The 25,452-nt window shown below is 40.7% G+C and overlaps 1 protein-coding gene across 1 annotated transcript in view; it reads left to right on the top strand.

The window, feature by feature from the left end:
- The window catches only part of CHAT (choline O-acetyltransferase), a 38,294-nt gene extending 17,565 nt beyond the window's left edge, over positions 1–20,729 (top strand). Inside the window, exons 8-15 of the mRNA XM_071438733.1 lie at positions 2,871–3,040; positions 5,297–5,397; positions 5,593–5,721; positions 6,963–7,085; positions 8,537–8,678; positions 11,792–11,854; positions 14,876–15,013; positions 16,659–20,729. Of these exons, the coding sequence (XP_071294834.1) occupies positions 2,871–3,040; positions 5,297–5,397; positions 5,593–5,721; positions 6,963–7,085; positions 8,537–8,678; positions 11,792–11,854; positions 14,876–15,013; positions 16,659–16,928 (1,136 nt within the window). The 3' untranslated portion in view covers positions 16,929–20,729. The remainder of the gene's footprint in view (positions 1–2,870; positions 3,041–5,296; positions 5,398–5,592; positions 5,722–6,962; positions 7,086–8,536; positions 8,679–11,791; positions 11,855–14,875; positions 15,014–16,658) is intronic.
- Positions 20,730–25,452: the final 4,723 nt, after the last annotated feature.

Below are 25,452 nucleotides of genomic sequence, written 5' to 3'. Positions count from 1 at the left end.
GGGCAGGGCAAGAGAGAATGCTTTGGGACAGAAAACCTGTGCAGTGCTTTGCAGAGGCTATGAAGGAGTTATATCCATGGGCCTGCACAGACCTGCAAGTAGAGCACAGGTCTTCTAGGTGAGAAAATGTCCAAGATATTGTAATAAACCCAGCCATCACTGATTTATAAACACACTCAGCATTGTAACTGCCTTCAGGCTGCAGAACTAGCTTGCTCTTCCTAAGTATAGGAAGTGAATTCTGTATGAAGTGACTGGCTACAGTCCCATGCATACTACGTCTGAATTTGATTCAAAACTGCCTTATCATATTTTTCTTTCTAAGACTAAATTTAAAAAAATCTAGCCAACCAACAGCTGGCTGGCCAATTCAATGCAACTGTGCGTGAGAAAGGAAGAAAAGTCTTGCAGGCTTTAGGCTTGGTCGTACTCTCTTTTGTTTTAGCTCTTCCTGCATATATTTTCAATTCCAAGTCATGGTCCATGACTTCTCATGCAATTTATTGCCTGCTTCACATGATAATTTTTCAGTGTTTGATCAGCCCTCTGGATATGTTTGTTTCCTTCTGTAAAGGCATCTTTCCCCTGCTTCTCTGTTTCTGGCACAGCTTAATTTTATTCACTCTAATACCTAGACTCCAGATACCCTGAAGCCATATGTCAGACTAAGGGCTTCATATCTGTCAAAGATGCGTGGTAGCAGCCACAATGAAATATATATATACCTATCAAACAGCGGAAAGCAGAATGCTGAGCAAGCTGTGAGCAGTTTGTAAATCACTAGCCAGGCTGTTTTTCCTCAAAGATGCCTGTCTGCAAGCACCAGAAGTTCACATATACCAGGCAAGTTCCATTCACAAGGATCTTTTCAGCCTTTGTACTGATGCACCCAGATCATCAATGAAAAAAAATACCACAATTACACAGTCAGCCCTGCAAGTGTGAGATACTAGGAAAGCTTTACAGCCAAGCAGACAGGGATGTGTCTTCTCTCTTCTAAAGATTCTGAATGCTTTTGAAGATACTCCCAAGGGACACTGGTGTTTACATTTTGCAGGGCAGCAACCTCTCTGCACGCCCCATCAAACACAATCTCTTGGCTCAAGCCTTTGTAGGAGCTGGCAGGTGCTCCAGCTGCTTTCCCTAGGACTCTTCTGTTGGCAAGGGGACACAGCACACTCTGCACTCCATGAAGTCCCCAGGGAGCCTGCAAGAAGTCAGACTGCCCATCTCTGTCCCTTGGGCCCCAGCTGCTAATGCTGCCTTGCAGGAGCCACCAAACAGCAATAGGCAGTACCTTACCATAGCCTGCACAAGGCCACAGCTCCCCCTCTTCCTTCTCAGCCACTGCTATCACTTGCCTCTTCTTCTCTTGACACATTTTTAATTTCTTGCAAATTTGGTTTCTTTTTCAGCATCTGAAGAATGAACCTGGATGGTAACAAGTGTCTGGGTTTTTTCTAGCTCTTGACTAACCTACGTTACTCCTTCTGGAAAGGTGCATTATTTCTTATGATGAAAAATGCTGCTCTTTCAGACAATCAGCCACTTTACATACTTGCAAACCTTGAAAACATGCACATATTGAAATGGCCCCATATTTCAAATGCAAATCAGAATTGCTTAATTTTAAATATTTTTCCATTCTTTCAGCTAAAATAGTTCTCTGAATTGAGCATGTATTTGTTGAACTTAGCCTAGACTTGAAAGAAGTTTTGATCAATCTGAATTGATATCTTTTGTTGAGAACATCCTGAAACAAGTTTACATTTACACTAAAATCTAGCAAAGCCAGAGGATGAAAGCTGATCTGTTAAGAGCAAAAGGAATTTTGTGTTGATGCTTGAAAGCCCTTTCTCCTTTGATCTTATTAACAACCATATAACAGCAATTAATTATTTTATATGTTTCTAAATGAAACAAGTTCTTGTTATAGGTTGCACACTTCTATCTTTTCAATGAGGAACTGTAAGAAGTGGTCACAATTAAATATGTCCTATGCTTCAAACTTCTTCAGATGAAAACAAACCCTGAGCCTTTGTAATATTTCTGAGTTAGACAAAGAAACTGAGAAACACATAAATATACCATAAATAAGGAGGGAAGCACTGAGGACAAAGTAAAAATATGCCCAGCAGTCCAACCATATAAGAGTGTCAGGATAGGGAAAAGAAAGAGAAAGAGTTCCAGAAAAGCCCATTTTATTCAGCAGTACAGTAGTGACAGAAGAGCAGTGTAACATGGCAACCCATGATTTTGGCAAAACCACATTCAAAAACTAAACCTCAAAACCTCATCCACACATGTTTCCTCACATGATGTAGGCAATATAAGCTAATGATCAGAGACAGGACAGACAAGAGGGTTTTAATACAATAAGACAAAAACAACATAGACCCTGCTGTTCCTTGTTCTGAAAAGGGCTTTCATAGGGAACAACACAAAAACACTCTCAGCTCTGCTGTTCCAGAGCAGAATACTGCAGCACTAGCGTGAGCTCTGAAATTTTCTATTTTCCACCTGTCCTCTGTCACTGTTATTTATAAAATAAGTAAGCAATGCTGGCTTTAAGAGTAAAATAGATCTATTTTGTAATATAATTACTTCAAGGAAATGAAAGGCAGAAAAAGAAAGTGGTTATTATTGAATCATGTGAGAGATACACAGAGTCACAAAAGTTAACGCAGGAATTAATGCCTTGGTGCAATGTTCCCTAGCACTGAGATGATCTGCTGCTGAGAGAAGCTCTGCAGACACCAGCTCATTGCAGTCAGGGTCAGATCTGCAGTGCTCTCCAAGGCAGAGGGTTCCCCAGTCAGTGTTGTACTCAGAGGTAAGAGGATGTGAACATTTCACTCTTCTATCCCCAGACTCCACCAACCGCGACTCTCTAGACATGATTGAACGGTGCATATGCCTGGTGTGCCTGGACAGCCCCAGTGGGGTGGAACTCAACAACACAAACATGGCCCTTCACATGCTGCATGGAGGGGGCTACCATAAAAACGGGGCCAATCGCTGGTATGACAAACCTATGCAGGTAAAAACCTTTCAGCACTGTGACATTGCTTGCACATTGCCTGATGGTGGGGACCACTTAGAGTCAGGTGGGGGAAAGAGGGGAAGGTGGTGCCAGCATCTGCCTGGGCAGGTTTGGTGTGAGCAAGGCTGTTCCTTGCAAAGCAGGGGAAGCAGGAACACCTCCACCTGTTCCAAAGCTGCCCTTTGCTCTTGAGATAACACAGATACTCGGATGTATGAGTAGGCAGACATTGGATATAAAAAAACAAAACGTTTTTATACACTGAGTCAAATGGAATGAAAATGCTGGCCTAGTATCCCAGAATGAAAAAAAATAAAAGCACAATATTTTTCTTTGTTTCCCCTTCTTAGGCATTTTCCTGACATCCTAGAAATGCTACTGCTTATAATTTGGCACGTGTTTAAATCCTCACTTAACAGACTGTTTACTCATTTAATGGCATCCTTGTGAGACTTTCTTTAAGTATTGCCTTCTCCAGCCTTTTTCCCCATCAGATTTTGATCATATTTTAAAGCACTGCACTGTTATTTCCACCCTTTGCAATAGACCCAGAGTGAAGTGATGTATTAATCTCCCAACTGTCAACAATGTTGACACCTTATGAAATATTGAAAAAACCCTGACTGATACATTGCTTGCATAATGCTTTTTGCTCTTGCTGTGTCTAAGAACAGCAACATGAAAAGAGAAACCCCTAAAATAATTGCCACAACTGAGAGATGGGACTTTGAGGGAGGGATGTGAGAAGTCAAGGCAGAAAGAAGTTGAAGGTGCTTTATTGTTTTCACGGATCAGTTTCTATATTTTTGTAGCCCCAAGCAGTTACATCCTTAAGCAGCAATTTCCTACTAGTTACACAATCAGCCTACTGTATGTGTTACTTGGCAGCCTTACAAAACCACATAGTTTCAAAAAACTTGAGAGCTGTATATGCCGTACTTCCCTAGTTCTTCTTTTCATATCTATGGTTGCTTATCCCACAATCTGTACCTGACCAAGGCCAGAATATCTTGATCCATAAGCTCAACTGAGCTCTCTGTTCTGTGTCCCATCTGTTCTCCCACTTGCACCAACTTACCCAAGAGCAAATACATTTCAGTACTCAGTTCTGATTAATGCCACTGCAAATGACATTATTAGCAGACTCTTTTGAAGAACAAACCACATGTCTTTAGAAGAGTTAGAGACCTGTTATTTGCAGGGTCAAGTGTTGAGATATTTCAAGCAGATGAGAATAAACAACATTTTCTTTTTGTCTACAATCATAAGGCAGCAGAAAGCAAATAAAATTGTATAGAGTGTGAGAGAGCTTAATCTGTCCAGATGTATTCAGGCCAAAGTAGTTCAAAGGTGAAGAGAAATTCTTAGGGAAATAAGATCCCATTTCCTTTTATGCAAACACAGATTATGTAGGAAGCCATTCTCTCTATATTCTTCCTCACCTCTGCAGTAAGGGTTCAGAAAATGTCCAGGTGAGCTTTTTGCATCATGCCCACTCTCTGAAAACCTCATGGAAAGCAGGGAGGCAGGATGTGATACAAATGTGCAAGAGAGAGCTAAGTGAGGGAAGTCCAGCCAAATGCACTTCAAAACAAGTGTGGGGAAAAGCCCAGGAAAAGGACAGGAAAGCTGCAGTATTGGCCTAGACATCTGCTTTTGTATGAGATGCAGAAGTTGCAAATTGCATGGGTGTATCACAGAACTGGAGTGCAGCAGGTTGTCACCAGCAGTGCCATGTGTACATAATGAAATTAAGAATAAAGATAAATAAGAGGGAAATGAACTGAAGAAAGCATTTAAAAATAAAATATTCAAAATAAGCTATGAGAAAGCTATCAAATAAGGATGCTTTGTAATAAAATGGGATCCTAAGGATTTCCCAGACACAGATGTTTTATTGTCCTCAAAAGTGGAAGGAGAACCCTGGCCTGTCTTTGCATTGATGGGTTTTATGTACTATAAAGCAGATGCTAAATCAAATTTTCAGATTCTATTGGGAATTGCTAACATTTAAATTCTCACAGGATTCAGCATGAAAGGAATTCAGTGCAATACCTTTCACAGAACAAGTAAGTCTCCTGCAGTAAATCTGTAAGTCACCCACTGATCTATAGGGCAAGGAAGTTCCTAATATGAGCAGTAAGAAAACCACAGGGGAACAATAACACCTTTGTCAGGTTTCCATCATGGATAACTTACCCAGAACACAACTTATTCCCTGTGTATGCTGCATCTATCCTTCTCCTTGTTTAGTTTGTGGTAGGAAGAGACGGACTCTGCGGGACCGTGTGCGAACATTCCCCTTTCGATGGCATCGTCATGGTGCAGTGTGCTGAATACCTGCTCAAGCACATGTGAGTTCCCTTCTGTACATTTTACACCCATTCCAGCCCCTGGGAAGCCTCTGCCATGGCAAATTTCCCCAGGTGCACTGGGGCACTGAGACACTTAAAACAGTTGAAAAGCAGTAATTCACCTGCTAAAAGAGCAGTGTGTAATAAATGGATTATTCCTGTGACCTTAATGACTTCTGTCTCACGTACCAACAGGAAAGAAAATTCCAAGAAATTAGTCCGAGCTGATTCAGTGAGTGAGCTTCCTGCTCCACGGAGACTGAGATGGAAGTGTTCCCCTGATATTCAGACACATTTGGCATCAGCAGCAGAAAAACTCCAAAGGTAGAACAGATGCCTCATCTTTCTCAGCCATGACTGCAAGCTGGGAACTACCCAGCACAATTCATGGGCTCCCTCCTTGGGGGCCTCCTACCTTCCTGCTCCTCCTCTTCTTACCTAACTGCACACACCTAGCATCTCTGGGCAGGATAGGACCCTTATGGGCTGGAGCTACTTGTCTGTATTCAGGAATTGCATTACCATTGTTTCCTTCCATGTAAATATTAGGGACTCTAAAACCACTGGAAAAACAGCTTACCCATATTTGCACAGGATGCAAACAATGCAGGTCCTCTGTTTTTGTGTCTTATGGGTTTGAGCTGACTCAATCTGAAGCCAGGGCAATAGGGGTACATATAGAGGACAGTAGAATACAACTGGTTTGAATAAACAATTTGAATTTAGGAGCATAATTTGTTTACATTCATAGTGCTCCTAAAAGTCTAGTTTTTCTGACTGTTTCCAGGCTGTCAAAGATTTGCATGATCTTTGGGGGTGGGGGCAGCAATAAGAATTTTTTCTCAACATTCAGGTCCATGATGTCTTCTTAGAGAATTAACACATTGTCTGCATGATCAGCTGTAAGCATGTCCAGTGTGGCTGCATTAGATAAGACCTCAAAGTCTTGAAGCCTCAAAGGCTAGAAACATACATATGAATGAAAACATTCAGGATGTAGAATAACTCCTTTGTGTTTTGAAATAAAGGTAGTAGTCCTCTAAATTGAATCTTGCAAGGAGCTTAGCGCCTTCATCAGATCATAAATGCACCCAATTCTCACACCAGTAAATGTCTCAGAAATTTGTGAAGAACAAAGGAGACCCTTGCTTAGGCTTCAGGGATGGAAACACTAAGTTTGCTGGATTTTTGGTTTGGTTTTTTGTTTGTTTTTAAAAAAGATATCCTACTCAAATGAACAGACTTGAGTGCTACAGTTATGGCTGCAGATAACAAGCCTGGTGTAGAATCTGTATGAATAAAAATTTACTGTGTAGGAACAAGTTACCAAAGGCCAGGACTGTCTGCAGAGCAGGAGACCACTCACCTCTAAGAGGGTACTGGCAGAAAAAGATCTCTGGGTTTTATTTGCAAACAGAAATGAGACAGAATATGGTTTAATGGTGAACAAGGTAGGGTAGGTTAATGGTTGGACTTGATGATCTAAGAGTTCTTTTCCAACTTTAACAATTCTATGAGATTTTTACATCTACCCCAGTAGTAACTGCCTTTTGCTTGTTTTCCAGGGCAGTGGAAAATCTGGACTTTATAGCCTACAAGTTTGAGCACTATGGAAAGGAATTCATTAAGAAACAGAAGTTTAGCCCAGATGCCTACATTCAAGTAGCACTTCAGCTGGCATTCTACAGGTAAGGTTAGTTCAATTCATAGGAACAAGGTACACAAGGTAGTGGGGTTTTATACAGAGGGTCCAGTTTTTCCTCAACATTCAAACAAATGCCTCCTGCATGAAAATGAGTGATCTTTCCTACTGACTGCAGGGCAGACAAGATAGAAACTGATACCTAGTTATGGGAGAGAGTACTCCTTTTCTTCCCTCCCTTTCCCTCTTCTTGCTCTGCCTTCCCATCCCTATGTCCCACCCATGCCATTCCCAGCAAGTACCCTCCTGCCAGCTGTCCCTGTGCTTGGCACTGAGGTGGTGAGGGAATATGGCAGGGATGTCTGGAGCAGCAGCAGCTGGGGAGCCCAGCTCCCCGGGGCAGAAACACCACTGCCTTGCCTGGTGGGTGGCTTGGGAGGAACCATGGCAGTAACCACACATGCATCTCTGGCACAGGCTGAAAAGCATCCCCTACAGCACAGCACATCAGACTGGAGTTCCTACACAGAACAGTAACTACTGCTGTTCCCTTCTTCACAAGCATCCCAAGATTTGATAGGATCCCCTAAATTCCATGGTCTTATCAAAGTGAAAAGCTCCATTCTATGTTTCCAGAACTCCAGGGTAGAGATAGGTTGCATGGTTTCCCGCAGAACAGCCTATTGCACAAATAATTCTTTACCACAACAAGTTAAATTCCAGAGTGGTCTTTACCTGGTCAAGACCAGAAATGCTTAACACATTTCAAGTACTCCTTTAACATCTATTGAACATCTATTTTGCATATTCCATTAATAAAAATTCAACTATGACCTAGCCCAAGATTTTCATCTGGATCCCAGCCATGATATAAATCCCCTGTTTGCCATAAAAACCTTAGGGAACAGTTGTGTTCTGAGACCACCTGTTTCAACTGAAAGACACAGTCTGTCTCCTGAAGCAAGGAGCAGTATCTATATACCTGGACCCAAATTAAATAAGAATCTTTATAATCTGTTCTAATTGCTCTGAGGGTTTTCATTCCAGCTCACAAAAAACAGCCTATTCCCCTTTTGGTTTTCTTCTTTTCATTCACGCACTTGGTGCATTTTCTCTTGTTTTAAATAAAACATATTTCAAGCCCATAAGTAAATGATTAATTACACAATTATTTTATGATGCAGTGCAAATAAAACATTCCTTCAGATCTTTCAGTAAATTTTTGTTTCACTAGCCTTGTTTTTACACCACAAGTCATTTTTTACTGGCAATGCATAACTAAAACATATACAGCTGTATGCAGCTCTTCATATTAGAGACAAGTGAGCATCCATCTTTTTAAAGTTTCTTACAGCATTCTATCAACATTAAGATGAATACTGTGCAAGAAATAAAAGTGTGGCTGTAACTATAAAATGTACCAAGCCTATATTTCTCTTAGTCTTTAGGACTCTTTGAAAATAACCATTCTTTGTTTTTCTTCCTTCACCCTCTCAGGCTCCACAGGAGGCTTGTCCCAACCTATGAAAGCGCTTCCCTGCGCCGCTTTGCCGAGGGCCGGGTTGAGAATATCAGGTCTGCTACCTTGGAAGCCTTGGCTTTTGTCACAGCAATGGCAGGTGACAAGGCAGCTGTGTCGGTAGGTTGGGCTGGCTCCCTCTGTCCTCTTTGCCAAAACACCAAGGAAATAATGCATTCATGGTCCCCAGTCTCTCACTTCTTAACTCTTAACTGAGAACACAAAGGCGTAGGGCAGGGTAGCAAGCATTACAGGATTTTGCTTTTTGCACAGACCAACCATAAAGCTAAATATAAAAATTCCCTTTCTTTTATTTAAGCATTCAAAAGATTCAGAGGTCCCTGAACATGATGTTATAAGAAACATAATATCTAATTTTAAATTTAGTACTGTCTTATGAGTGTTCTATCATAAGATCCAAATTCAGTTCCCTGGAGACATCTAGGCTGAGCATGCAAAGTTCAGGATCATTAAACTGCCACACCAGGGGAATTCCTGGCAGGTCCCCTGCAGTAGTTAGTACTGCTGCAGCCTGCAATATGTGATGTAATTCCCATGCTTTCATTTCTGGATATGTGGATATGTTCCGGCTGATCTTTTTTGTTTTAAAGGGATGTTTCTACCAAATAGACTAAGTCTTATACAATCATCAAGGGAGCTGAACTTTGATGATGAAAAGCTTCATCAAGCCAATCAAACAACTGTCCAAACTGTTCTGATACCATACTGCAAAAAGAAAAATTAAAATTGCCTTTCTTTGGGCCACCACCATCTGTTTGCCAGAAGCATAAGCACTGTGCAGAGTAGATGGGGATGCAAAGAGGTGCAGCTGGGAGCAGAGCTGCACAAACAGCCCTGTGCACTGTCCTGCCCACAATCCCTGGAGAGCCTCCTTCAATGTCTCTGCACCACTTCCACCCACTGCACTACGCTGCTGTACAGGGAATTTCCAGGTGGCTGTTTAGATGCAAAATGCTGCCACAATACAGTTTATTTTTCACAGTAAGCCCATTCCACTGGCAACAGCCCACATGGCTGTTCTTTAGAATTTAGCATAACATTGCTAGAAGCATTGCTGGGCTATAGATTAGGTGTAAATGAATGAAAAATTATAAAGCAAGATCTAACGTCCCAGAGGATTATGAAAATTTGCCCAGATAAGTCCTCTCTTCATCCACAGCTTCTTCAATTTCCTTAAGGTTCTTATGCCCAGAACTTAGCTCCTGACTGACAAAGCTCAAGTAAGTCCCATGGTAAAACAACTCAAAAAACTTGAACTCCCACTGTTGGGTGGGTAATTCACAGCAGACTGTGACCATACTATTGCACATAATAGTGACTACCACACAATAGTCAACAAGAGGCTGTTTTTATTTGCTATCAGTGCCCTGTCTGACAAGATGGTTCTCAATCGCATTTCATCAGAAGTTCCTGTTTTCTGTGCACTTTCCTCTCCCCACCTGGGCACTCAGCATAGTCCCAGCCCATGCTGTGGCACACTGACTGTGCTGCTGGCAGGAGCCAGCATGCTCCTACCATGTTGTTTCAACAGATCTTTCTAGCTCCTTGGAACTCTCTTCCTTCCTGCCTTCTTCCAACACTTACTGACTCCTGCTGCTCTCCCAGAGCTTCAGCATTTCTCACCTTTTTCCCACCCAAATCTGAGCTCATGCCCCCCTTTCCCAGCCCCCTAAACTGTCCTGTTTTACACAAGCAAGCTGCAGAATGGTATGTATGTCTAGATGAAGCTCAGTCTTAGCCCCCATATCTTTCTACTGCATGCCTTGGCCATACAGAATAGGGGGTATAATAATGGTTTCATTTCCCCTGGAAAACCTGTAATCATAATGCAAACCAACCCAGTGATAGTTTTCCTGGCCTCTTCTCCACCGAGAGCTAGAAGGACACTTATACTAGTCTGGGATTGTTCTTTCCAACAGACATTAATAAATCTTTGTTTTAATGTGAACATCTTCATCTTTCCATGGAAAACTACGTATATATCAGTATCACAGAAACATTACAAAATAAATTTAATACAACCCTATTCCAAGGTGATTTCTTTAGACCTATGCACTGCTCTGAATGTGAAGGGGTTAATTCTTTTTTCTGCACAAAGAGATGCACAACCTGGTGTAAATAGCCTTGAACTCCCCAAAATATAGTTTGTTAATAGCCATTAATTCAAATCCAATTAAAAAACATTTTTTTCTTCTGATACAAACAAAAAATTATCCTCAAATGATAGCTTGAACAGTCACCAAAGATTGATTGAGTCAGATTGATTCTTCAGCAGGAGAAATATTTCATGCATTTGACACGCTGTAAAAGCAGCAGCTTCTGACACTAGGGATTGCTTGAATAGCTGTAAATTAATCAGATTTAAAGACTGCATTTGGTAATTTAATCTGTACAAGGGAACTAAGGCCTAGCTCTAGCCTTGTAAAAAAATATCAGACATTGTATTTTGAAGGTCCCTGATGGTGACCTTGACTTGCTTCTAAAATGAATTCTTTGTTCAAAAGATCATTCATCGTCCATAGGAGCTGAAGGTCCCCTGTTTATCTGGAGACCCACTCATTTCTGGCTGTTTCAGGGTCTCCCAAAGTTGCAGTGTTGGACTTGATGTACAGCAAGGCAACACTTCTTAAGATCATTCCCTTAATATAAAAGGCTGCCATTTGACAGGAGTTAAAATTTACTAGTTTGTTGTCTGAAATGTGAGGCATCTGTGGATGCAGCCTTGGAAAGTCCTAGATGCCCTTTCACACATGGGAGTAATTTTTTGACTGGCTAGTAAAATATCAGTAATGGCTTTCATTAATATTACTGTCATTGTCTAGATAAACCATTCTGGAGAAGACTGCCTGTGTGTTTTGAAAATACTGAATTACACTAGGCAATTATTTTCCCTACTTCGAACACAGTGATTCTATTGGTAATAACCTACATCCCCAAAATCCATGGAAGGAATACACAAAAGGAACTGCAAACCTTTTCTAGACTTCAAACAATGCACCACCAATGAAACCTGTTCTCCCCTTGCACAATCAGGTGCTGGTGCTGATCAGGACATTGATTTCTGTGGCTTTTCATTTATCAAAGTACCTACAGCTGAGCCAAGAGCAAAGGACATTTGGGGTGCTTGCTATTTGGCTCTTGGTTAGTTGATGGAAGATGCTATTTCTTTTAGAGTTGATTCAATAATACATGTATCCTGATTACCCCAACAGGATTCTGAGAAGATGCAGAAATTTAAGGATGCAATTGCAGCTCAGACTAATTACTCTGTTCTGGTGAGTAAAACACTGCCTGTCTGAATAAGAACTACTCAGCTTTTTCAAGAAAAGTATCAAGACAGGCATTAGCTATTTAAACACTAGAAAAATTTAGGCATCAGCTATTTAAACACTAGAAAAATTTAGGCATCTCCAAACAGAAAAGTATCTGCTATGTCACACATAGGAACATTTCTAATGCCCCCAACAGCCATATTCAACTAACCTCAACTTAAAAAAATCTAAGCCTAATACTGACAATCTATGCATTTTCTTACATTTCTCTTCACTAGATGATAGAGGTCCCTATCTGGAACCTGATCCTCAGACGGACTGGTATTCTGGAACATGTATTCTGGTATTCCAAACTGCCATTTCTAATAAAGGTCATTAACAATGAGGGAGTGATTATATTAAGTTTTCTTTTAAAGACCTGAATGCAGTGTCTAATAAAAGGGAGAGATGCCCTTGAGTGAAGAAATCAGTTTAATATCAAATACAACTCATTTTCTGTTGATTAAAAATGAGACAATTCAATCTGGGTAATGCTCTACATCCCATTGTGCCAAGACAAAGCACAGGCTTGTTCTATAAACAACTTAGTCATACCACTAATGAAATTAATAAATATTAATAACCAGCTATGATAAGTGAATTTGCTGCCCATGATTTTGACTCAGACCATTGGCTATAAACCCATATTTTTGATGACTCTTTGAATGGTCATAATATTCAAGAAATCGTTCACCTTCAGAGGTGGTTTTAAAGGTATATTCTGAGTACCGAAGAGGGAAAGTGTTGTTTTCAGGCAGGACTGTGAAACAAAAGAAGCAGGGAAGAAAAACAGTTCTGTGTTTCAAGCTTTGTGCTGAGAACCCACATCTTAGAAGCTGAGACTTCACATGTTCTGTAAAGTGAAGTCAAGTCTTAGTTCAGGGCAACTGCCTCCCCTGAACCATCTTAGGGTAACCTCATAATGAGCACAACACACTGAAGGTCTACTGGGTCACAATCAATGGAATTTCTGTGCAACAGCTCTCAAAAAAAAAACCCAAAAAAACAAACCCAAACAAAAAAGAGAAAAGAAGAGAAAAAGAGAAAAGAAGAGAAAAAAAAGAAAAACATGCATTAATTCTCCCCTCCAAGTTATTTCAAATCCAGCAACTGTTAAAAAATTCAGCTTCCAGTGTAGCTCATGGGAAATATTAAAACTTCCATTGGAAAAATAATTTATCTTGAATTTTAAAAAGCTCTCTAGGTATTTCTACTTACTAAGCTCCCCCTCCTTTCTCAGAATGGCAGAATGTAATCTTTGGGGCTTTAAACTCTGAGTAAGACTTAGATGGTCTGACTAAATTGCGCATAACAGACTGAAATGTAATAGCTCCTAAGAAAACAACAAAAAAAATCTACTTCATAAAACAAAAAGCAATTTAATGATTTTATTTCCCTTGTTAAGGCTTACTAGTAGCATTGCTATCTTAAAAGTGGAGCTCTAAAATTCAATTTAGCCCAGTTTTTTCCTATGCGTTGACTCACATTTTATTTCGTTAGCCTGTCTCAGCCTCTCTTCAGACATGACATTGATCTATGTTGCAAAAATGTCATTGCTAACAGCCTTATAAATCTTGTGTGATAGCAAAATATTTCCTTTGATTATCAAGTCAGTTTCCCTGTATGGGAAAAAAACCATAAGCATAGCACTGATGTATGCTAGCTTTTTGCAAGCATCCTTCCTCTGTCTGGGCTGATGAACAAATAGCTCCTTTACCAATGGGCGCTTTGACGTTAATAATCTAAACCAGGCTATGCACCCCCAACCCCCTGTTTCAGGCACTTAGCAGCGGTTAAAATTATTCTTCTCATAAGAGAAGAATAAACTTGCTCTCTTTTTTTTTTTTTTTTTAATCCTTAAGAGGAAAACCAAGCTCATGCTCTTTTTTAAATCCTGCTTTCTCTCAGGCTGTTTGTTCCCCTTGTTACAAGCATCCTGTGCCACAGGGGTGTCAGCTCTGCCCTCAGGGCAGTACAATGTCCCTAGTTCAGCATTCCCTTCCCACATGACTTCAGCCTGGGCCTCAGAAGAGCTACAGCTTGGTCCACAAAATCAGTGCTTTCACCAGCAAGAACAAACCTGCACTGAAGGATTTTGAACACACTTATTTATCTGAGGCAATTCCTGCCTGGTTGGACCAAACTTTGGTTTGGTTTCCTAAAGAAACAAAGCTCTGTAACTATCCTGTCTGCCAAGCCCCCAGTGCTGAATTTTTATGCCATTAGCCATCCTCAATCACATTTACTGTAGGGCAAAGCTCTTAAAGCTAATAAATACCTTAAGTCTAGAGCATTTGGTAGCTGGACAGAGCAGAGACCTGCATAGGCAGCTGATGGCAGGGACTCACTGCAGGCTCAGCAGCAGCTCCTGTGAGCTGCCACCACTGCTTCTAACAGTCCCTAACTCCAGTTTTCTCAAGCAGTGGGGTTTGCTCATAGACTGTGATAGGTCACTGGCAAATCTATCTGTTATTCTGTTCAGCCTGTTGCAGACACCTATCAGATCCTTGGATCTACATTCCATGGAATGATATATGCTTTAACTGCCAGAGGGAGATGCAGGCAGCAAGGTGATGGAAGACTTGTTCCAATTTGCAGGGCGTTTGGAGCCCTCCACCTTGAAATATAATCCAAATGATGCACAGAAAATTCCAAAGCATGCTTAGAAATTTCTGCTGTCCCATATGCTCCCCTCAGCACCTTTAGAAGCCCAGCCCATGATATTCAGCTCTGAGAGACAACGAGCACACAGATAACATCAACACATAATACACATCAAGACTGTCTCCTTCCTAATTTGTAAATCTTCAGAGCACCATATGAATTTCTAGTTACTGATCTTCAGCAGAGTACATACTCAGAGTGATATCTGAACATTACAGGCTTTACATCACTCAAAGCAAGTTCATCAGCTCTGACCAGAGCACTAGGCAGCAATAGTCCAAATGCCTCCAAACTCAGTTAAATGCTGTTATCTTATCACAGGCTGTCACTGGAATGGCAATAGACAATCACCTGCTAGGGCTCAGAGAGGTGGCACGGGAACACTTCAAGGAGCTGCCAGAGATATTCACAGATGAGACTTATCTGACAAGCAATCGGTTCATCCTCTCAACCAGCCAGGTGAGTGCCTCCTGTTCACTGGTCTTGCCAAGCAAAGCATAATTCATTTGTATTCTGCCAGACCTTGTTGCTCACAATGAAAATAATGTAAAAAAGGCAAGCAAACAAAAGCAGTATCATCAAGAAGTCTGCAAATTGCTCCACATTTTCAATCCTGTTTTGGTTCACCAGCACAGTAAATACTGACTGCAGTTATGACTTCAAAGGCAACATTCCAAAGTCCTTAGCAGGGATTCTGGAAACGCACACAAACTAGTAAAATTCACATGAAGGCTCAATTTCCAAACTACACATACTCCCATTCCCCTTCTTTTCTGCCTTGCCCTAAGATAACAGCTCCAGTGAGCAGTCCTTACTCCAGTGACAGTATAGCCACAAGCCAGAACGGCTGCCACTCTGAGAAACAGAGAGCCAAGAGCCATGAGGAAATTCTACTCTTAAAAGTTGCTACATTTAAGATCTTTGAGAGCCTTCTGTTGTTTGCTGTAGGACAGCAACCCATGCAGACATGCAACTTAAGACTTACAGACATTTACAGATTTACAGTTATTTGCACGTACAAAGGTACTCTAAGAGTCAATACTTCCTACACTTAATGTTCTGAATAAGGAAGCAACTTTATGTCATATAGCCTAAAAATTAAATGTTTAATTGCATGTAGTAGCAGTCCTAATGAAAAAAGAAATCTATGTAGGAATTCATTAACTGAAACATTAACCCAACTGCAACAGATTGGAACTATGCAACAAAAGAGACTTACAATATCATGCTACAGCATAAAACCTCAATAAGTAATTTGATCATGTCCTAATGTTTGTAGGCTTTCAGGCATGAGTGAACGTAACCAACGTGCTACTACATAAATTCTCCAAGAAACTATCCATGAGCAAAGAGTGCTTCTGAATAGCTTTATGGCCTTCGGCTGTTGCACAGCAAATTCATCTGACAATTCTATGGCTCTATTAGCAGGACTAATGGCCTGTTCTACACCATTAAAAAGGCAAATGTTGTTTGAGAAGGCCCATGAACACAAAGTCTGAAACATATAGATTTCTAACACCTTTCATTTTCTGCAGAACAAAGTGTTTCACTGCCACATTATGCCATGATTAAAGTGGGGTGTAATAGAATTAGGGTGTAATCTAGTTGCATTAAAGTATTTTTATACAGCATCAAAATTATAAACTATTATTAGAAATGGACAATGCTAATTTCTCTAATTTAATGCGGTCTTCACATTACAAATTTAACATAACCTTAAGAAATTAAAAACCTTAAAGAAGTTTTATGTATCCATTTTATGTACAAGGTTTACATAAAATTCCTATCAATAAAAAATCTTCTAGCTATCAAATATTTATATAAATTCAGCAAATAAACACATTATTGCCACCTCAAATTCCAGCAGTTTTTAAACCATAGCAAACAAACAGAGCAATGAGATTCTATACTGAGATCAGCTTTTGCCTTCCAAGGTAAATCATCTCCAGGTCTGAATTTCTGGAGACAGTGATACTCTACAGGGCTGGATTCACCACATTACCAGCATTTGTAGCATTTTGTTCTCTTTTTCCTAATTCCTAAGCAGCTGGTTTTAGATGCCCTGATTAATGAGAAGTCACTCCTTCCTTCTCCCTGTAACCAGGTTCCTACTACTATGGAAATGTTCTGCTGCTATGGGCCTGTGGTGCCCAATGGATATGGGGCATGTTATAACCCTCAGCCAGAGCATTTATTATTCTGCATCTCAAGCTTTAAGGAATGTAAGGAAACCTCCTCAGGCATGCTTGCAAAAGCTGTGGAAGAAAGTCTTCTAGCAATGAGAGATCTGTGCAACAAATGCAGTTCTACTACAGCAAAGCCACCTGCTAAACAAGATGCAGCCACCCAGCTGCAGAGTGACCACCGGCGCTAAGACGCTGTGGGAATTATTCTCCTGAATCCACTCTAGGAAGAAACACCACACAGCTGCTCAAAGGCAAGATAATACTAGTAATATAATAGTGTAGAACCAAAGTGTCATTTGTTTCTCGTTGTTGCCAACATTTGCAACTCTGTGTACTAAATCTACCATTTCTTGCTTATGAGTCAGCAAAAAAGATTTGGTCTCACTGACTGAAATGAAGGAGGAAGTCATAAAAGTATGTGTTGTACTACCATTTCTAACCATAATTAACTTGTGCTATTTTATCACCTAAGAAATTGAGTCAGCTATATGCATATGACATAAATTAAATACTAAGGAACACCAATTAATTAATATCCCCCGCAAGTAGTTCTAAAATATTCACATCTACTACTACAAGATTTGCATGTAAAGAAAAAAAGAAATTTCCCCTATTGGGAATTTTGAGAGTAAAACTGTAAATAATAGGCTGATGCCATTATATCCTGAACTTTTGCATGAAGAGTATTTAATACCACCAGTCTATTTACTATATAAGAAAAACTGATTATTTTTTAAAGAGTGGCCCCTGTGCATTTCCACAGAGTTTAGGAACATAACACATGTGTTTGCATGTTTACCCCAATTCAAAAATGCTGCAGAAATAATTTAGCTTTTATTCTGGTTTGCACTGGTCTCAAGCACAGTCCTGTTCTGAAAGCAGCATATAAGGAGACATGATCCATCACAGAGAACTGGGAGAATTTTGTCCCTAATGAATAGATTTAATTATTTCTTTCTATCAGTGAGTAAAATCCAGCCTGACAGAGTGGCAAAGCACAAACCATAAGTACTATTCAATCCTACTTAAGACCTTTTCTGTTTGCATTGGAATTAATTTAGTCACTGTGACTGGCAGGAGAGTGAATGCAACCACACAAAATCAAAGAGCAATAATTAGAATGAAGAGGTAAATTTGCAATATAAGGAAATCTTCAGCTTAGAGTTATAAATACCAGTACTGGTACTCATATCAGCTTTGCATCATCCCACTTGGAGGGATTTATATTTTATATTTTTAAATAGCAGATGAAGGGTATCATATTGTGCAATATACAGTAAATTCAACCAGGAAAGTGGCAATATATAGTGTCTGGTAATTCCCATTTTATGTCAGTGTTATCCTGAGTTTTTTCTAATTATCTTTTTCATTCCCTATAAATCCTTCCAGGGACTGATATTTCCAGTTACTTTCTTGTGAGGTCAAATATGCTGCCTTACTTTGAGGTGTTCAGTATCATTGTTAGAACACAACTTACTCACTCACTGAAGACACTCAGTTCCAAACTCCAGTGCAGATCCCATGCTGCACAAGCTGGAACACTTTCTGAGGCCTGGCCAGGGGTTGCTTCCTTGCCTGTGGAGAGTGATGTTCTCTCTTCCTCTGTAGACCAAACAATCACATGTTTAAGCACTCTGAAGCCTAAAAGCAGAATGGATTTATTGCAATAACCTAGAGATGCAGATATGTTTCTGTTTAAGAACTCTAGATACAAATTCAGGAGATTCTGTATGTCCATTATTATTTTACTGCCTCTTTGGAGGTGCATACATGCACTTAAGCAGTCTGCTGGATAAAGGATATCCCCAACTCCATATGTGAAAGCCTGATAATCAATTAGAAGTAGCTATGTTGAAGTAAATCAACTGTGATGATTTGCAGACATTAAGAGCTTGGCTAATTTTTTTTAAGTTATTTTATTTCACTGAAATATATGTATGTTTTATTACTCTGTGAGCTGTAGTTCAAATCAAAGATGAAATCTGGTTTTAGATTAATAATTTAGATAAATAATATTGTAGCATAAAAGCTGCCCCAAAGTTATCATAGAATGGTTTAGGTTGGAAGGGACACCTTCCACTAGACCAGGTTGCTCCAAGCCCCATCCAAACTTCCAGGGATGGGGCATCCACAACTTCTCTGGGCAACCTGCTCCAGTGCCTCACTGCTCTCACAGTAAAGAGCTTCTTCCTAACATCTAATCTAATTTAAAAGTACATAGATCTAAAGTACACTTTAAAAGTGCAAGATCTAAAAACGCATAAACAAAACCCAAGAAAACTGTTGCCAAGACCAAAAGTTTGCTCAAAGAATACATGATTCAAAATAAAGCTTTAAATTGTTCCTATACTATAATTACGAAAATTTCTTCAAAACATTCCCAGTAATTTTTCTTTATATCATTTCACTACAAAAGCATTCTGCATTTCTAACATAACTGTAGCACTACGTATCTTTTGTGGAATTATATGTTTAAAATTGTAGTCGTATTTTAAGTGTCTAAAAATACTGTGAATAGTTATTTGATAATTTTTTTAATTAAATATATACTTTTATTTTGTAATCCTAGCTAGATAAGTACAGATAGTTATTTGCAAATATTACCTGTTTCTCATTTTACTTTTTTGTCTGGAATCTTAACAGTAGCTTAGACACTGTGCTTAACACAGCCACTGAGAACTCAGGAAGCATCTACACCCACACCTGATACTTTATACCAATTTATCATTAACAGCCCCTTAATTGTCTATAGCTGCTGTAACAAGTGTTTTGCATTCTCCAGCTCTGGAAGCTACTGGTGGTGGAAAATACTGACAATATATTTTTACTTGAGGACCAGTGATCATACTTCCTATTCATTTAGCTAGCCATTCTGTACTTGTATCTTACTGATCTGGTTTTAGTGTTCAGCCTGAATATCTGAAAGGAGCACCTTTGATGACCTCAGTCCCTGCAGAGAAGTCTTTTGTGTACATGGTCTACCTTTGCCACTCCCTGTGCTAAAAGCACTATCTGCAAGGTACCTGACTTGGGGCAGGAAGCTTCAGGCCCAGTTCAGGTCTGTTTAAACTGGAGGCTTCTGGTTAAATTACAGATGGATAAAAATTCACAGGCATTACAAACTTCTCTGACAGCAGGAGCTTTCCAAGGGACTGTACTGCTTCTCAGTTAACACAATTTCCTACACCTGTGTGGTGTGATTCCATGCTGTATCTATCAAGGATTTCAGAAATAAGTTTTCTTAAATTCTTATTTAAAAGTATTTGTGTTATGCAAATGAAGTTCCTTTATGAAGTTTAAAAATACACACCTTTATGCACTTATGGAAACCAAATATATTTCTAACATGTTTCTAACCACAATACTGTGGAATAAGTTGTTCAGTATAAAAAGAGAGAAAATTTTGATTGACAAACGAGGTGTAATTACATTCATGTAACAAGTGGCTATGATTTAATGAGCCTCTTGGTGGGACCTGGGGCAAACAACCCCCTGCAAGAGAACTTTCAGAAAGTAATTGTTTTGCACTTCCCATAGGTGTACGCCAATGTACACGTAGTGCTGGGGTGCATAAATTAAAAAGCAAATTTTTTAATGAAATTCCATGTTCACAGTGATCAAAAGTAAAAGATGTTCGATTGCAAAACAGGGGTGTTTCAAGGGTGTAAGAGCCCGACCTCGCTCCTTTGACAGGAGTGCTGCCAGAGCCCCTGTGCCACGGGTAATTTGGCAGGACACGGCTGTGACAACGCAGCGTGAGTTGCAGAAGACAGAGAAATATTTTAGTGATACTTTTATTTTTATAAAAAAGTATATATTTATGACAAATGTAAATGTGTATTTATAGCACATGTTGTTCCTGTTATGTTTCGTCTCTACTGAAATATATTTATCTGTCTATCGATATGTACGCCCTGAAGTGTACGCTGGTAACGCGCATTCAGCTCGTTCACGGTCGGAGCTCCGCAACGCCAATAAAAGCTATCAGAGGAAAGACCTTGTCGCCTTTTTGTGCCTCAGCCCCGGCCCCTGGAAGCCTCAGGGTCGCCCCGCGGGGAGGGAGCGGGAGCCGGGACTGCACCACCCGCGGCTCCTGTGCCCCGTCCCGCCCAGCGGGGCTCCGGGGGACTCCGCCCGGTCCGGGCCTGCCCTGCCCGGGGAGAAGGCCGGGCTCCTGACGTGAGATCGTGCAGTGTCACGGGTCAGGAGGGACTCAGAAGGATCAGCGGCTCCTGGCCCTGCACAGGGCGTCCCCAGCCCTCCCAGCACTTTACAAATTACCTCCCAACAGCTTACAAATTACATGTGCCCGAGAGCGTTGTCCGAACGCTTCTTCAGCTGTCAGGCTGCTGCTATGAGCGCTGCTCTGGGGAGACTGTTCAGTGCCCAACCACCCTCTGGGTGAAGAACCTTTTCCTGAACCGAGTCTCGGCCTCCCCCGGGGCAGCTTCAGGCCGTTCCCTCGGGTCCCTGTCAGATTCCCCGGGGCCGCACCGTACCGGAGGCTCTCGGTGTTCCAAAGCTGGCAGGCGGGAAGGGGGCTCCAGCAGCTGTGCCACACGAGACAGGGGAAAGGGCTGCTCCTCAAACACGCCTCAGAAAGCACCAACACCTCCATCTTTTGCGTTTGCTAGAATCAGCTTGCATTACAGCGTGCATATATTTTCCAGTTACACAGACTCCTCATTAAAAACACAGACTGAAAGAAGCACATAAACCAATGATGGAAACATTTAAACCCAAATGTAGTTGTAAAGTGAAGTACTTTGGAGTAGTTACACTTGCTGCTCACAGCTCAGCTGTTATTTCCAGCAACCAGCACAAGGCAGGCGCAGCAGGTACCCCCAGGCTCGGGTGCCACGGTTTGGAGCAGAGCTGCTCCGATCGATCTCCCACACGGGCAGCTGAGGGACCGAGCCAGCTGTGAGGCTCGGGGCACCGCTGCAGGGCTTGGAACGGCTCCACGGCAGCTCTGACAGAAGAGCAGTGCCTGGGGCTTTACAGAGTTCGCAGGTGCTGCAGAACTTCACTAGCCATACCTAAAGTTGCAGCGATGGATAGCTCACAGAGAAGCATTGTAGCTATTTTTTTCTCATTCATCTCATTAAGGACTGGTGTAGTCTATCTCCTGTTTATGTGGGAATGAGCAACACTTTTCTTCTGCTCCAATGCTCTCCAGCTGTAATAATAACCATTCCTGCCTAGCAAAATTCATCTAAGGTTGCAAGACAAATCAAATTGCATGCATGTGATCTCAAGTATTCCAAATTCCAGTTTTGTGAATTTAAAGGCTTTAGATAATATAGAAGCATCCCCCCCATGTGCCCCCCCCCAAAAAAAAAAAAAGTATCAGACAAATCCCTATTTGCTTGACACTGAAAATTTACAAAAAGCATTAGTCAATAAGTGGGATACTAGCAACTCATTCAAATTTTTCTCACTGGGGTTGGTAGATTATTGCAATGTACCTGTCATGGCCCTAACCTGGGGAAACTAATCAGGTGGGCTTTTAATTTGGAGCCCACAGAATAGGGATGTCATCTCTCTCACCCATTTATAAGTGTGAATTAATTGTCTGAGTTTACCATCAAAGCTTCCTAGAAAGCAGTGAGAGCTGTCTGATGAGAATGGCAAAACAGCAGCAGAAGTTGAAAGCATGCTACTTTATGAGCACTCTTTCCTCAGCCACTTCTACTTTTTCAGTAAGCTGAATTTAAATACTGCAAACAGCCCTCACAGGTGGATGCAGTTAGGTTAAATGCTTGAGAAATGCTGACCCTTGCAAGTCATACAGCTACAGTGGACTAGGACAGAGAAAATACCTCCACCTGCCAGAATAAGTGAGATGTCAGTACAGCCTTAACACAGCTGATAGAAACCTGGAAAGGTGAGACCCTGAATGTTTGACTCTACAGGAATTTGCTTCTGCCTTGTAAAACAACTCAATAGAAAGTGATGAATTAAAACAAATTCAAATCTGGGGAGTGCTCAGGCAAGTACTTGCATTTCTGTGTTCTTATTTCCCTAGTTCTGATTAATTTAACATTATACAATGCACCATAATAAATCTGAAAAGCACCTAATTCAACTAAAAAAAAAGTGGATCAAGAGATTATTTTGTCCATTCTGATTTGATTCTCAGCTTCACAAAAATCTCAAGTGTTTAATATCCTGAGGGATTACTCTTTCAGTAGAAGAAAGATGAATTATGAGTCAATGAACAATTGGGTTATCAAGGTTGTTCACTTAATGTTCCAGCTGTTCTATAACACCATCTTAATGCTAACTGAAGAATTCTTTTGAATTTAGTCTTATTCTGTGGTACTTACAAATAAATGCATTTTGTTTCTTACAGCTGCTCTGCCAGTAAATAGCAAATACAAGTACAAAATTAATTTCTTGCCTTTTACCCCTAGACCTAGAAATGACAGAGGCTAGAGGCTTCATTCAAAGGAGATCCATTAATGTAATAATAGTGAAGATGGAGATTAAAGCTGATAGGCTTTGTGGGGAGTTTTGTACAGCACTTAACTACATTAACACTGGGTTTTTCTCATCCTCATCAGTGCTAGAACTTAGATACACTCAAAATTTACTGAGAACCAAGCAAATACAGTACTGACCACTGCTTCTTTGCCTTTTTCCAGCTGGCCTGGAGGCAGAGGGCCATCACCTTATTCTGGAAGTGGTAACAAACTGGAATGCTGTAGACCTGGTGGTTGACAGGGATATTGTATTTCATTGCAACATTTATGACCTGGGTTTTGGTAACGCCTGAATTTTATTATTTGCAGTTTTTTGAAAAGCACCTGTATTTTGAAATGAGCAATTCCTAAGGCATAAACAGTCCAGGTTCTACCAACATTTACACTTTTAAGCTCTGTACTGCTTTTCATTCAAGGCAGTTTGAAAGGCACAATCAGGAACAGAGAATGGCTTGGGAGTTAAGGCCATGCTTGGGAGAGCACTGTCTGGGGCCATCCCACATGCACCAGCCCACAGCCACAAGAAAACTTGCTAGGTTTTGGTCCACAGAGGTATTAGGGCTTCCCTCTGCTTTCAAAATAGGAATTTTTATTTTTTGTTTGAGCTAAATCCATCTCAGATTACTGAATTAACTACAGCAGAATCAAACTGGGTCCAAGTACTGTGAGGGAGAGCACAAAGGGCTATATGTGTTGGGGTAAGAAGTAGAAATGTAAAAGGTAAAAAATATATGCAAGTAAATGTATTTAAGTTGTAGTTTTCTCCTTTAGGAGGTGATGGCAAGTTAGATCCACTTTGTGAAGAAGCCAGAAAAGCAGTGTTAAATGCTTAACAATTTACAGGGACACTTCCCCTTTAATCTTGGGTTTCAGTCAGGCAGTTTACTTGCATCACAAAGATTGGTTCTTTACAGTTCTATGTCTCTTAATGAAGGGGGTAATTTTGTTACACCCTCATGTCAACCAAATAAGAATAGAACATCTTTTCCAGAAACAGCTGTATGTTACTACCCTGAATATTGCAAATTGGGGTAGAACTGATTTGTATGGCGTTTTAATAATTTGAATTAAATTAAAAGAAGATTGAAACTCTGGAAATCTTTAATTCTTTCAACTTTATAAAGTTTCTTATGTCAAAGATACTTTCAAAGTCATTAATAGCTGATAATACATCTTTTTACAGTTATACCGGTTGACAGTTCAGTTCTTCTCTTGGCCACAAATATCTCAGAGAACATTTGTGCATCACTTGGGAGCCCAAAAGGAGAGAGAAAGAAGTTGGCATAGCCGTGAGGACAGGATTAAAACTGACTTGGTATTATCACAGCTGATATTCCATGTACCTCAGAAGTAACTAGAGTATGAAGCTTCTCTTTTGCTCCTTATTTGTCAACAAACAATTTTATTTTAAAAACAATTTACATTTAGGTAAGTTTAGCAGTGTGAAAATAATCATATGCCAGAATGCTGGTGCCCTGAGCAATATTCAGTTTGGCCCATGATTAGTTATGAAAGAAGGAAGTGGTTAATCTTTGCATCCTAAGAAAGGGGGTTGAGCCAAGAAACACAAGGATTTGCTGAGCCCAGGAAGAGCAGGCAGCAAAGCTGCAGTTTCCAGCAGCACTGCAGGAAAGCAGGCTGCCCAGCACAAAACCAAAACCCAAAGAAAACCTGTCATTCAGTATCTTCTACCAGCTGAAATCTGTAACACTGATCCAACACCGCAGTGTGTCAAAATAACACCATCACTATGTCCAGATTCAGTCCCCTTCCCTCCAGGGGACAGAGACACTAAACCAATATTCTTTGATGAGAAAAACAATACTCATAGTTAAAGCTGAGCAAAGCAGGAATTGTATTGTTCCTTTAGAAGACTGAAACATTTTTGCTTTCTACCACTCTGATATAACAAGATTAGAAAGTGGGAACATCCACACTGAGCTGGATTGAGAAGATCAATACAATGAAGCTTGGCACAGCTGGCCAGGGGCACTTTTTGCAGGAAGCATTCACACAGCAAACTGGGTTTGCAGCACCTGCCCTGGACAGAGGGAGTTTGTTCACACCTTGCTGTCACCCTGAGCCTCCCTCTGCCACTACTGAGCAGATTGTCCTGCCCATAAAGCAGCTCCAGTGCAGCTCCCAGCAGAGGCTGGGCTTTCTCAAACATACCTACCACATTCATCACTGGGACACCAACAAATGGGCTTCTGCTCTGGCAGTAAAT

Source organism: Agelaius tricolor, unplaced genomic scaffold (genome assembly GCF_023055355.1).
Source record: "Agelaius tricolor isolate 1412-34295 unplaced genomic scaffold, bAgeTri1.0.p SCAF_13, whole genome shotgun sequence".
Classification (NCBI taxonomy): domain Eukaryota; kingdom Metazoa; phylum Chordata; class Aves; order Passeriformes; family Icteridae; genus Agelaius; species Agelaius tricolor.
The sequence above is the reverse complement of the archived record's forward strand: the minus strand, read 5'-3'. Positions and strand labels throughout refer to the sequence as shown.